This window comes from Muscardinus avellanarius (assembly GCF_963383645.1).
Source record: "Muscardinus avellanarius genome assembly, chromosome: X".
Classification (NCBI taxonomy): Eukaryota; Metazoa; Chordata; class Mammalia; order Rodentia; family Gliridae; genus Muscardinus; species Muscardinus avellanarius.
The window spans coordinates 15,393,536-15,407,586 of record NC_137792.1 but is presented as its reverse complement, the minus strand read 5'-3'; the positions used below and the strand labels follow the sequence as shown (position 1 = coordinate 15,407,586).

At 34.4% G+C, this 14,051-nt stretch overlaps 1 protein-coding gene across 4 annotated transcripts in view; it reads right to left on the bottom strand.

Moving 5' to 3' along the window:
* CNKSR2 (connector enhancer of kinase suppressor of Ras 2) overlaps nt 1-14,051 on the bottom strand; it is a gene marked incomplete at both ends in the record, with an annotated part of 296,214 nt that overhangs the window by 72,404 nt on the left and 209,759 nt on the right. For all 4 annotated transcript variants that reach the window (XM_080718645.1, XM_080718646.1, XM_080718647.1 and 1 more), the window contains 2 exons: nt 2,887-3,059; nt 3,627-3,675. In XM_080718645.1, coding sequence (XP_080574771.1) covers nt 2,887-3,059; nt 3,627-3,675 — 222 coding nt within the window. The remainder of the gene's footprint in view (nt 1-2,886; nt 3,060-3,626; nt 3,676-14,051) is intronic.

The window sequence follows — 14,051 nt, the reverse complement described above, 5'->3', positions numbered from 1 at the left end:
AAGTATTTTTGCAACATATACTTTGAAATTGTTAACTCATCTTTCAGAAGAATAAATATAGTAACATAGTACTAGAGCTGGGTATAGCTAAGCTGTAGAGAGCTTGCCCAGCATGCAGGAGGCCCTGGGTTTGATCCCAAGCACCATATAAACAAACAAAAAAACCCTATTATTCAATAAAAATGGGTCACAGTTTTTCATTACTAATTTTTGAAAGAATATAATTTAATATATATCAGATAAGTTTGCAGATAACCTTAAGATAAAGGCAAACATATAGAATACTATGTCTTGATATAATTTGGTTAGCAAGTAAAAAGTATTTAAAATATCTATTGAATGAAAATGCAAGCCGGGTGTGGTGGCACATGCTTGTAATCTCAGCATTTGGAAGGTTGAGACAGGAAGATCACAGTTCTTGGACAGCCTCAACTACTTAGTGAGGCCCTTTGCAAATCAGTGAAACTCTGTTTCAAAATAAAGAACAGCCTGGCTTGGTGGCGCATGCTTGTAATTCCTGGGATTGGGAGGTGGAGACAGGAGGATAGTACAGGTTCGAAGCCAGCCTTGGTGGTTTAAGAGACCCTGTTTCAAAATAAAAATGTAAAATAGGTCTGGGAGTGTAGCCTGGAGGTAGAAGGGTTGCATCCCCAGTACCACCAAAAAAAAAAAAAAAAGAAAAAATAGGGCTGGGTTGTGCTCAGAAGCAGAATGCCCCTGGGTTCCATCCCCAGTACTGCCAGTACCGCAAAGAAAAAAAAAAAAAAGGAAAAGAAAATGCAGGAAAAATTATGGCTTGCTAACTACAGTTAAAATAAGGTACCTTTAGTGAAATAAAGGAAACGTTAGGTAATTGCGTGATTGCTATAAAAATATCAAAAGAGTATGAAACAAAACAAAACAACTTTTTTGGTGTGGTACTACAGATTGAACCCAGGGACACTTTACCACTAAGCTGTCTTCCAGCCATTTTTATTTTGAAGTTACCCAGGATGGCCTCAAATTTGTAATTCTCTTTTCTCAGCTTCTCAAGTAGTGAGATTACAGACATGTAACACAGTACTCAGCCAATAAAATATTTTTATATAGGTAATATAGACATTTATGTTAAGTAGAAAAATACAAATTCAAGATTTTATGAATAAAATAAAGGGTCCATTTAAAAAACATTACTAATAGAATATTATTTGAGCACTTGGTATGTGCTAGGCACTGTTCTAAGTGGGCTTTATATTCAGTGATTCACTTCATCCATATGATAGCCAGTGAGATATGCATTTTTACTCTCACTTTGTACCTAAACTAACTGAAGTACAGTAACATTGGTGGTGTGATTTCCAAGTCTACTCTCTTAACCATGACATAATCTGACATGATATAATAGTTTGTTCAGGAAATATGAAGTTCCCGAAATATAATATTATTAAAAATAAAAATGTTAAGCTATATTTCAACAATCTTCAAATGTAAATTAATGAAATTCTTAATATAATAGATTTTATAAAAATGCTATTCAACCAGCACATTATATTAAAGCACGTACACTTATGATAAGTTAACAGTAGAAACAGTTTAGAAACTAATAATAAAGTGAAACAATAGCTAAGTGAAGGAATCAAAGTAAATACAAATTGAGGCCGGGCGTGGTGGCGCACGCTTGTAATCCCCGCGCTTGGGAGGCAGAGACAGGAGGATCGCGCAGGTTCGAAGCCAGCCACGCGCGCTGGCTTAGGAGACCCTGTTTCCAAATGAAAATGTAAAAATAGGTCTCGGAGTGTAGCCCGGAGGTAGAAGGACTTCCAGGAACCCCAGTACCACCAAAAAAAAAAAAAAAAAAGTAAATACAAATTGAAAGGAATATCAATAAATATACTCTTGGCATATCTTTTGAGATATAAGATGCATTGTGATATGATTACTCTGGATATTAGTCTCTTAGTCTATTAGAAAAAAATCAGGAAATCATAAAACAATTTAAATATATTACATACATTCACTTTTGCCCTAAGTGGGCAAAGTGAAATGAAGCTTGCAAATTTTCAAAATTAGTCTACTAGTTAATTTTCTCAAAAATTAAAATAAATTAATTGATTTTAATTTACTTAAAAATACTTAAGATCCACCAGATGTGTGCTGATAGCTAGGCATGGTGGTGCCTGCCTATAATCCCAGTACTTGGGAGACTGGGACAGGAAGATTTTAGGTTCAATATCAGCTTCAGTAACTTAACAAGACTGTCAGTAACCTAGTGAGACCCTATTTCAAAAATAAAAAATAAAGAGGGCTGGAGGTACAGTTCAGGGATAGAATGCCTCTGGGTTCAATCCCTAATTTAACAAAACAAAACCTAAAAGCCAAGAAAAAAGTAAAACTGAACAAAAGCAAGACATTTTAAAAATCTGTATCAAATTGCCATGTATAATCTATACTTTTAGTTAAGCTACTATTTGAACTAGCTTGATATTTTCAGTTAGATATACAGAATTTTACTATACTTTATCTGTGCTTCAGATATGTTACTACACTAGAACAACTGAGATAACTATATTTCCAGAAGCTTCAAAAGCAATAATTTTAAGAGGGTGGATTGAAAAATAAAAACTAGCACAAGTCTCCTGAATTAGCTTTAAAGTGACTATATGATTTTAAAATATTAGTCTCAAAATGCTTATATTTTTCATTAAAGATAGAGAAGGAGGACTGGAGATCTAACAGTGGTTGAGTGCTTGCCCTGCACGCAGGAGGCCCAGAGTTCAATCCCTATTGCATGCGCACACGTACACCCATACCCACACATACACACCACACCACATCACACCACGCCGTAACATAGCACATCATATCACACACAGAAAGGATGTGAAAATAAACTGTGCATTGTTTTACCTCTTCATTAATATACCAGTATAGGGATGCATCCTTTAGGACAAACCAATATTTTTTCCATTTCTGTGAAAAATAACTCTTCGCATCTTTCTTTTTCCAAAGCCAGCCCTCACAGTCACCACGGCCAAGATCCTTACAAGAAATTCGTCTTTTGCTTTTGCCTGCTATAGGACCTTAAAGATAACAGTGAGTGGAAACACTCCTTAAATTTTAGTATAAAGGTATAAAGATAGATGATTAAAATATATATTTGAAAATAAGTCTGGTATAAATGTGTAAAGATAGAGGATTAATCCATAGATTCTAAAATGTCAGGTACTTAAAATGATCACTTTTACATTGTATTAGAGCAGACAAATATAGAAATATTTAATACATTTCCTCATATAAGTGGCATACAATTCAATCAGAAGTATGTAATCCTAGGCTCAAAATACCTTGAAATAATTTGTTATAAAAGGTACCTTGTATAGTAATTGAACTGAAAGAGAAGCTGGTTTAGTCAGCTCTTGTACTATGGGGGTTGTGCTTTTCCAAACCACATGAGGCTCACACAAGAGAGGATGAATGAAGTGTGCTGGAGATTATCATAGCAAAAAATGGGGTGGGGATTGGGTATTGGGCTAATTGGATGATGCGTGCAAAGTGTGTCTCCACAAGTCTTTTATTCCATTAAGATGTATGACTACAATGCACCAGTAAAAAAATAAGTGGGTAAAGCTTTGATTTTATTTTCTTACCTTTGTTTTTCTTCTTTGACTTGTGTTGCAGAGAGGACTGCTGAAATGTCTGAAACAAAACAAAACAGGGAAGAATGTTATTTGATACTCTGGGTATAATCCAGAGCACCAGCAGGCTACACAGAACTCTTAATACTTAACTGATAATTCTAAATACTCTTCAGAGAAAGTGCCATTTTTATAAAATTTCAAGATAAATTACATCATGTCACTTAGCTCTTTACTCTTCCATGAAACAGAAAAGGATATTATATTTATCCGTATTTGGTAGGCAGAGAAATTAGTTAATGAAGCATTGGAGAAACTAAGGGCTCTTTTCACACACACACACACACACACACACACACACACACATTTATATATTTTTAGCAGTTTATTGTGATTTCCCAGAAAATAGCTCATTTGTTTCCCATGAAAACCTTATGAAGTAGGCAGGCAAATATAGCTATTACCTGCTCATCTCGAGACTCTATTTGTCTCTATTTAAGCACTTGGATCAATATTTTTTCTCATGCTTAATTCTAAAACTATTATTGGTAACTAATCTTCATGTAGGTAATAACTGCATTCTGGATACCTGTCTCCAATTTCCAATGATCTTTACTTCTCAATTGCTCAGCTACCATGACTATGTTTGATATCTTAAGCACACTCCAGTCATTGCATGTATTACCTATGGTTTACATAGTCCAATACCAGTAGCCCATCAATTTAAAAAATATTTACTAAGGCATCTGATTCATTGACTATATCACCTTCTCATGCCTATATGACTCTCCTCATACTTGGTTTCCATGAGAGATCATCATAATGGTTCCCTTGAATTACACTTTCTTTATCATACCTACCTAGCTAAACAATCATTCCAGTTAAACCTACTTTTTTATTCTATGATAAGTACCTGAACAGCGGAGTATTATGGAAAAACCCCGCAGCACTACTGGCTGATCTAGCTCCCAATTAATGACTATAAATCACTGGCTCCAGTCAGATGGTTGACTAATCTAGATTGTTCACTAGTATAATAAGATTATGTCCATATGATTAGCTAGAAAAGCAACAACAGAGATAGCACAGGTGCTTTAATTCACAGACATCCTTTCAAAATTAATTTTAGGTATCAGATTCTACTTTTACTTTACGAACATATACCTGGATTTTATGAACATATGCCTGGATTTTGTTTATATAAATTTTGCTAATATTTTAAAGTATTTTTATTAGTGCCTTGCAATTGTATATCATAGTGAGGTTCAACGTGATATAAATATATATGCACACAGCTCTTGGTGTTTTTCCTTCCACATCCAACCTTGCTCCCCCTTCTCCCTCCCCATATATGTTAGTGAAATTGATAGTAATACCTTCATTTATTGTTGTATCTGAACTGTTTTCTTTCTCAATCCTCCTTTCTCTCTTCTCCAAACCCCTCCCCTAAATCCTCTTCTGCTCTCACCACATTATTTAAAGTCCCTTATATTGCTGCGTGTGGTGGCACAAGCTTGTAATCCCAGCATTCGGGAGGCTAAGACCGGAGGATCACGGTTCATGGACAGCCTCAGCTACTTAGTGAGGGCCCCCACAACTTAGTGTGACCCTGTTTCAAAATAAATAATAAAAGCTGGGCGTGGTGGCGCACGCTTGTAATCCCTGCGCTTGGGAGGCTGAGACAGGAGGATTGCACAAGTTCGAAGCCAGCCTCAGCTACTTAGTGAGGCTTTCAGCAACTTAGTGAGACCCTGTTTCCAAATAAAATATAAAAAAGGTCTGGGAGTATAGCCTGGAGGTAGAAAGCCTCGGGATTTCACCCCCAGTACCACCAAAATAAAAAAATAAAAAAATAAAAATAAAAAATAGGGCAGGGGGTGTAGCTCAGAGGTAGAATGCCCCTGGGTTCCATCCCCAGACCCACACACAAAAAAATCCCTTAGTTTCCTATTTTTCTCTACCTTCCACAAATGAACACACAGAAAACATATAACACTTGACTTTATAATACTAGCTGATCTCACTTCACATAATATTCTCTAAATCCACCCATTTTGCTGCAAATGACATCATTTCATTCTTCTTTTACGAGAATCTCACTATGTGTATATAGATAAAGTTAGAATACTGTAGTGATATATGTATACCCATGTTTATAGCAGCATAATTCACATTAGCCAAATTATAGAACCACCTTAGGTACCTATCGACAGATAAATGGATAAAGAAAATATGGTATACACACAATTATATAAGTTTTAGACAATACATTCATATTATATCTCTTGTGGTACTGGGGATTGAACTCAGGGATGTTCTGCTTCTGAGCAACATCCCAGACCTTTTCATTTATTTATTTTGTTGAAACAAGGTCTAGCTAGGTTGCTGAGATACATTGCTGAGGCTTTTCTGGAAACTGCTATACTTCTGTCTCAGCCTCCCAAGTACTGGGATTACAGGTGTGTGCCACCATGCCTTGCTAAATCATATTATTTAGTATCTCAATTCAAAAATAGTATTCTACCTATATAATACTTTTTTCTGTGTGTGGTATATAATCCCAATTAATTTTTCATACATTATAACCCAAAAATAATAACCCAATATCAAAGCAATACAAATATATATGTTGTGTATGTATGTGTGTATACTTTTGTAGCAGCATACATGACTATAAAAGTTCATAATTGATTTTTAAGAGAAAGCATAAAATAGAACTTAATATGCTGTGTTGATTTTCTTGAGTCCATTTTGTTTCAGAATGATAGCTCAAATAATAACCCAGGCTATTGTGCTTAAGTGTAGTTAATTTACATATATTTTCCCTAAATTGTTTGGCTGTAAAATTACTGATTAGTTTTTCTTTTTGTGTTTTCACAAGTAATCATTAGTTTTACAGCTCATTATTTTGAAAAATGACAAAGATGGAGGTGGTTTATTTTTAGGAAGTTATATGGGTAATAGACAGCTTGGAAGAATTGAGTTATATAATATACCTCTTAAGCCTTTTGCATGCTATTCCTTAGAACCTGAAGTTCTACTTAAAGTCTACACAAAAACATACTTTATGCTTTCCAGATTTCCTTTTAGAATTATCTTTCTTTTCCCTATAAATATTCAATATTTTAATAAAGATCTTAATTGAGGAGTATAATTAGTATACATATTGCTGAAATCTGAGAAGTCCTTGGAACTCAATATAAACTTATTCATCATTCAATGAAGGGAAGCCTTAGATGTCTTTTGTAACTATTATAAATACTACAGTGGAATTTTTAAAGAAAGATTTCCTTATTTTTCCAAGTGACTTGACATTTTCTGAAATGAAAGTTAATTATATTATATGATTTTGAAGGTATGAGAGAAAACATTAAAACTGTACATTAGGCCTGAGGATGCTTAGGCCTATTTGCAGGATTGGCCCTTGGCAAGCAAATGGAAACTTGGCTAGTAAACAGTTACTTATATTGAAATAAAGCTTCTCTAAATGATGACTGTTTCCCTGCCTTGGGCACTGAATACCTGCTTTCTTTCTGGAAGTCTGGAATTCTGGTAGTTTCTAGGCAGATGTTTGTGTGACCAATTTAATAAAATCATTGGATGCTGAGTATTTACAGAGCTTCCCTGTATAGACATTGCAAATTGTGCATTTTTGCTTCTAGTGGGAAAGTGTGTGCTCTGTAACCTGTCATGGGAAGGAAAGAGCATAGGAAACATGCACATGGACTTCTCCAGTCTCCTTAGGTGTCTTTTTTCCTTGATGAGTTGTATATCACTTGCTGTGTCACTACTAAACTTTATTGTGAGTACAACTATGTTTTATATCCATGAATTCTTCTAACAAATTACCAAATATGTGGGTGGTCTTGGGGACTCCTGAAATAGCCTCATATTATAAAATAACTCTTAGAAACTTGTATTGGAAACTGTTCATTATTTAAAAAATAAATAAGTTCCTGATAAAGTTTCTTCATGTAATAAGCAAAAGTGATGTTATACACCCCTTTGAGGTGCAAATTTATGATATGCTATAGACTTTTCTCATTGAAGTGAAGATTATTCAGTGTTAGAAATTTAATTTGTGCAAAATTTTTCAGTTTCTAAGGATTATGAAAATTTAGTAAGAGCAAGATAACACATGATTATAATGGATAACATAGTTGATCATTATGAGGTACTGAAACAATGTAAAAGAGAGGCCTGGAATCTTTATATTCTTAATGATGCATGCCTTTCTTTTTTTTTTTTTTTTTTGCGGTACTGGGGATGAAACCCTGGGGCATTCTACCTCCGAGTTATATCCCCAGCCCAATTTTTTAAAATCTATTTTGAAACAAGGTCTCACTAAGTTGCAGAAGGTCTCACTAAGTAGCTGAGGCTCTCTGAGAACCGGGATTCTCCTATCTCAGCCCCCCAAGTACTGGGATTACAAGTATCACCACCATACCGGGCTGAATATATTTCTTATGAAAATGAAAATTCACAATACATCTTATTTCTGTATTTTTTGTATTAGCTTCAAATTACCGTTCTTCCAGGTTCATATTCAAGAAAATATATCTTATCTGGGCATGGTGGTGCATGTTTGTTATCTCAGTACTTGGGAGGCTGAGACAAGGAAGATCACAGATTCACGGACAGCTTCAGCAATTTACCAAGGCTCTCTGCAACTTAATGAGATCCTGCTTCAAAATAAAACAAAAAATAAAAAAATAGTGCTGGCAGTGTAGCTCAGAGGTAGAATGTCCCTGGGTTCAATTAGCAGCAGTCTTAATAAAAAGTTCTTTTAGTATGGTATATATACACAATGTCATTCTCACTCAGCAATAAAGAACAAAATTATGTCATTTACAGGAAAATAGATGGACCTGGAGAACATTATGCTAAGTGTGATTAAGCAGTCATAGAAAGTGAAGGGTCATATGTTTTCTTTCATATGCAGAAGCTAGGGAGTAATCGGGATACCAGAGGAATTACAAATAGGGTGGGAGAAACTCCAGTGGAGCCAAGGAGGTGGTCTCGGGGAAAGGGGGAAGGGAGAGGAAGAATCAATGAAGGAATCACTTCCATCAACTTTATGTACATATGTGAAAACAGCAATGCCAATCTCAATACCCTCTATAAGGAAGGGGAGGGAGTCAGGGAAAAGCCCACCAAGTGCTGTGTGCATGTATATCACTATCACTGTGATCTACATTATGTTGTGAAAATATAACGTATAAAATTTAATAATAGGAAATACTTTAAAAAAGAAAAATATTGTTTTAAAATAAGAAAACAAAAATCCTTTATTTTTGAATGACAACTTTTTGGGTATAGAATTCTGAGTTAAAAATATCTTTTGACAATTTCCACATGTTACTTTGTTTTGACATTTATTGTTGCTCTTAAGGCATGTAGTTTCTATGTCATATATTGTAATCTTTAAGTCTGTTTGTAGCATTTGCAATATTTTCTTTTTTATTCCTAATATGCCGCCATTATACCATGATGTATCTAGGCTATAATTTATCTTAGTTAATCTTACGTAGCATTTATGAGTTTGCACAGAAAGTTTTATTTCTTTTTTTCCTGAACTTTCTCAGCCATTATTTCTTCAAATGGTCTTCTCGACAAGCCCCTCTTTAATTCTCTGAAAGGTCCCCACACTTTTTTGTCTAAGCATCCCCTTTTCAGAAAAGAATACTCAGTATCTCCCTGGAAACCTACCTTCTTTAAGCCAGTAAGCAGAAAAATGCATTAATAAGTTGGTATTTTTACGTATCTATATTCCATTCCAGTGACCCCCCCCCCCATGGGACAGTATCATCATTATAGGAACCCATGTGACTAGATGTATATTGGCACTTTCCAATTTTTCACCCATGTGTTTTTGGTATTTTTTACACTTTCATATATCTGCAACCTACATATTCCATTCTATTGTCTTTGTTTCATAAGTTTTCTCTTTCTGATTATATACACTCTAAAGTTAATCTTACTAGAGTTTTGTTTAATTTGTACTATTTTACATCCAGGCTGTCTTGTTGGCATTGTCATTTTGAATATGATCTTTTTGTTTTTATTTCAAAAATTATTTTAACAGCTTTTGTGAATTTCCCATACTTATATTCAGCATGGAATCATTGATATTTTTAGTTCACTGTCCTTTTATAAACTTTAATTTTTAGATACTTTGGAATTTTAGCTTGGGTAGAAGGTTCTTTATAAAAGCAAGTTTCTTTTTGCACTCATCCTTCTCTAAGAATTTTGTTCTCTTTTGCCTTCATTCCTTAGGTAGTTTTTGGCTTTTTAGCGATGACATGGTTCTTATCCCATTCATGAAGTTTAAGTAGAAGACATATGACCCATGGTTCTGAGAATATGTCTGTGTATTTTCCTGTTGACATCCAGGAATTCAACTTTACATAAGTATTATCCCTGGTCATTGTTTGTATCTTTATTCAACCTTCTTACTTATAAGCGAGGAATCTGTGTTTGCCTTCTCAGTTGGTTTTACCCTGTGAGTCAATTTTTAATTTCTCAACATTACTGAGGCCCATTTTTCCTCTGGTACTCATTTGACAATACTTTCAGCCATTGCTGCCTCTTTCTGGACTCAGAACCCAGCAGATACACGTCATTATGTTCCAAATTTTCACTAAGCAATTTTTTTCTTTCTTCTGGTCCTTAGCATTTAGATCTCGTTTTGACCATGGCCCTTTTTATTGCTTGTGTTTTGGGTAGGGTGAGTGTGAAAGTATGTGTAGGTATATGAAAGTGTGTGTGTGTGTGTGTGTGTGTGTGTGTGTGTGTGAACTTAAAGCTTAAGCTTATAATGCTTATTGACCACCCCAAACAAATTAAGCATTTTTGAAGGCCAATTCTCTTAAAAGCATAACTTTATCTTATTTTTAAAAATATTATTCATTAAATATTTATAATGCCCTCGCTCATTAGCACTTTCTGTTTGTTATAATGAGCATCTGATTAAAAGTTCTTTGAACTTGCAAAGAATGTTTCAACTCTGATCTTTAGCAATTTATGAATTCCTATCATCATCCAGGACTTCTCAAGCTATTTGAGAAGCTATTTGTATGTTGCCTATTTCAACAGATTTAATGTATTCAGTACTGAGCTCATGATATTTATAACCTGCTAACCAAATCTGCTCTTCTCCCAGTCTTCTATACATTAGTAAATGGAAATTCTATTTCTTCTCTTCCTGTGGCCTAAGTGTAAACTCTTGGAGATGACTTCACCTTTTCTTTTTCTTATATGGCCCATGGCCATTTCATCAGTAAGTTGTATTAGCTCTATCTTCAAATATATTTATGGATTTTCTACCTCTACTGTTACCACTTGAACTAACCTACTATCCTCCTTTACCTGGATTACTGAAATATCTCCTCACTCTTCTCCCTGCTTCTACTCTTAACCCCTCCAATTTTAACATAAGACCCAAAGTGATACTATTGAATTATGATTTGAGTAATGTAATTGCTATATGTAAAACTCTCCAATGGCTTCTCATTTCATCTGGAATACACATCCACATCCCTTTGATGATCTTGAAAGTCCTACATGATTTCTTCCTCTGTTATTTTTGCCTACTGCTCTCCTCCTGCCTAACTTTATTCCAGCCACATTTGCATATCCTTCATGCCAAGAACAGTCTCATCTCAGGGTCTTTACACTTTCTGTTCCCTTTATCTGAAATGTTCTTTGCCCAGATACTGTAATGTCTTACTCCTTTAGGTCATTACTTAAATGCTTGGTTTTTATTAAATTCTTCCCAGGGTTCTCTATATAAAGTTCTTATCCTCATTACCCTGAACACTCCCTCTTCTCCATTCATGCTTTATTTTTCTCCTTAGCATTCTTTATTATTCATGGTACTCATATTTTTTTCATTACCAGGACTTACCTCTAAATGTGAATTCCATTAAAGAAAGGGAATTCTGTTTTTTGCACTGCTATATCTTGGCCTAGCACTGAGTTGATGCTGTTAATATTGGTTGAGAAAATGAAAACGGAACAAAAAAAGCAAAGAACGCAGGACATAATCTTAACTATAGCTGATTATTTTAACCTGAAGAAATCCTAGGATACATCAGCTAGGTGTCTTTTCTCTATTAACTCATGTGTAGTACATTACTGAAAGTTCTATTTTATAAAAGGCCACTCCTTTGGGGAAATAAGAAAAAGTTCCTTTTTATCCAATCTCCTTTAGTATTACTTGCACTGAGATTATCTTGGTGCATTAAACAGCTTAAATTTAAATTCAAGATGTGGCTGGCAAAAGTACATTAGATCTGTGTCAAAAGACATTTATGCAAATAATTATATGATGAATTATGAATGGATGTGTTGAAATCATAATTCTATCCATAAAAATAGAATTTTCTAAAATAAAAGGCCATTATAAAAGTATTGTTGATCCTCTTCTTAACCATGGCAATGCATGCAGTAGTATTCTGCTTGGCTATAAAAGATCCCTTTTCAGACATTTGCCTGAAAAGACCATTTGTCTTTCATTTTGTTCACAGATGTTCTGTTCAAACTCCATTCCCCCCTCTTTTGGGTGGAGAAGTGTGGGGGGAGGGTAATTTAGGTCATTCTTATCCTGAAATTTTCAGAAGCACTTATTTTAATTGTAGAAGAAAATGACAGTTTCTGTGTTACATTTTGAAAGCTCAGCTACTATTAAATTCTCCTCAAGTTGCAAATTGCCACACTTATGGAAAAATTTGCAATCAAAATACTCTCTTGTTGCAATATAGCAACTTTCTTTTACAGTAATTTTCTGCAAAATTCCAAGATTTCTTCAGTGACTTGTCAACCCAATAGCTTATTTCTTCTACATAAGAAAACAAGGTGCTTAGCAATATGAAACACTTGGGATAAATGACAGCTGCTTCTACATATTTAATTTTAAAAATAAACAAATAAACAAAATCTTTTTAGATTTTAAATATTTCATAAAGAAAAATAGTTCCTCTTACTGTCTAATTACTATATGTCAGCAGAAAAAGGGTAAATATGATCAAGTGGGATAAGATGCTAATTGGACCAAATATTAAGAAATTTTTCATTTATAAGAAATAACAGCCTGAAACTTAACAATTTTGCTCTTGGTGGTGGTAGCCTTGCACATCTGGTACATGTAAGAAAAAGTTGGAGCAGAGGGTGAGGCATGTAGCATTGCATACATACTGGGCAGTTATGGGTTCTGTTAGTAAAATTAATCTGAATTTATACTGGATGATAATGGCTCTGAATTCACTAAAAAGTAAGCATGCTTTTAAATGTAAACTAATCATATGGTACTTACATAAGAATAATAAAGCAATAATTGAGAGGAGTTAAAAGGTCAGTCAAGCTACTTAGGTTGGGCAGAGTCAGTGTTTTATCAAAAGACTGTCATGTATAGCAGCTTCTGAAGGAAAGAGGTGACTGAATCTTGTACAGGATTTCATCTTATGTGAATGTCTTCTTATGCAGTGGTATGGTAAGAAGAAGGGGAGTGATTAATTGGTAATATTCTGGAGGCTGACAGAAATCGCTATCTTCGGAAGACAGGAACTGTCATCTTTAGGGCATGATAATCATAATTTACTGATGGTTTATTATGTCCTGCACAGTATTAGATATAAGTTATCAATTTTAATCCAAACAATAAATATGTAAAGTGCTTATTATTAAATTATTTTAAAAAAGAGAAAACTGAGATATAGAATATATAAACAACTTGCTCAGGGTCATACAAATACAGAGTATGAATTTGAACCCCTTTGGGGGTCTGCCAACTCCCAAATCTGTGCTTCTAAATCTACACACACTACTGCTTTCCAAGTAAGTATTTTGTAGCTATAATAATGTGAGAATGAAGAAGCAATGCTTCTGACACGAGACATCCATTTAAACCTTCCATGTGATACAAGTACATTCTATGTGGAAAGGAAGGATTTTACAAAACAGAAAGATATCAGTGGAGATAATTCAAACAAGTAATATCTTATTAATCTTTACTTTTATGCTTTATCAATTTTATTTAAACTATAAAATCATATTGCTCTGTAGGTTAGAAATAAGATTTGCAAGGTGTGTGTGTGTGTGTGTGTGTGTGTGTGTGTTTGCAATTATAATATCTGCATGGAAGAAGCTCATGTCAACATCTTAATTCTGCAAATCAGATAGAATTTTAGGCACAGAAAAGTCAAATGGGTTAGGCAAAGTAGACAAGGATGAGACTGCAATCGCATTTTCTTCCAAGCCTTGTAACACTGTTAAGTGAATTCAGTACAATTAAAAAAAAAAAAAAAACAACTCTATGAGCCAGGCACTGTGATGAATACCTGTAATCCCAGTACTTGGGAGGATGAGACAAGATGATTACAGGTTTGAGGCCAGCATGTAGAAACTCAGTGAGACTCTGCTTCAAAATAAAAAATAAAA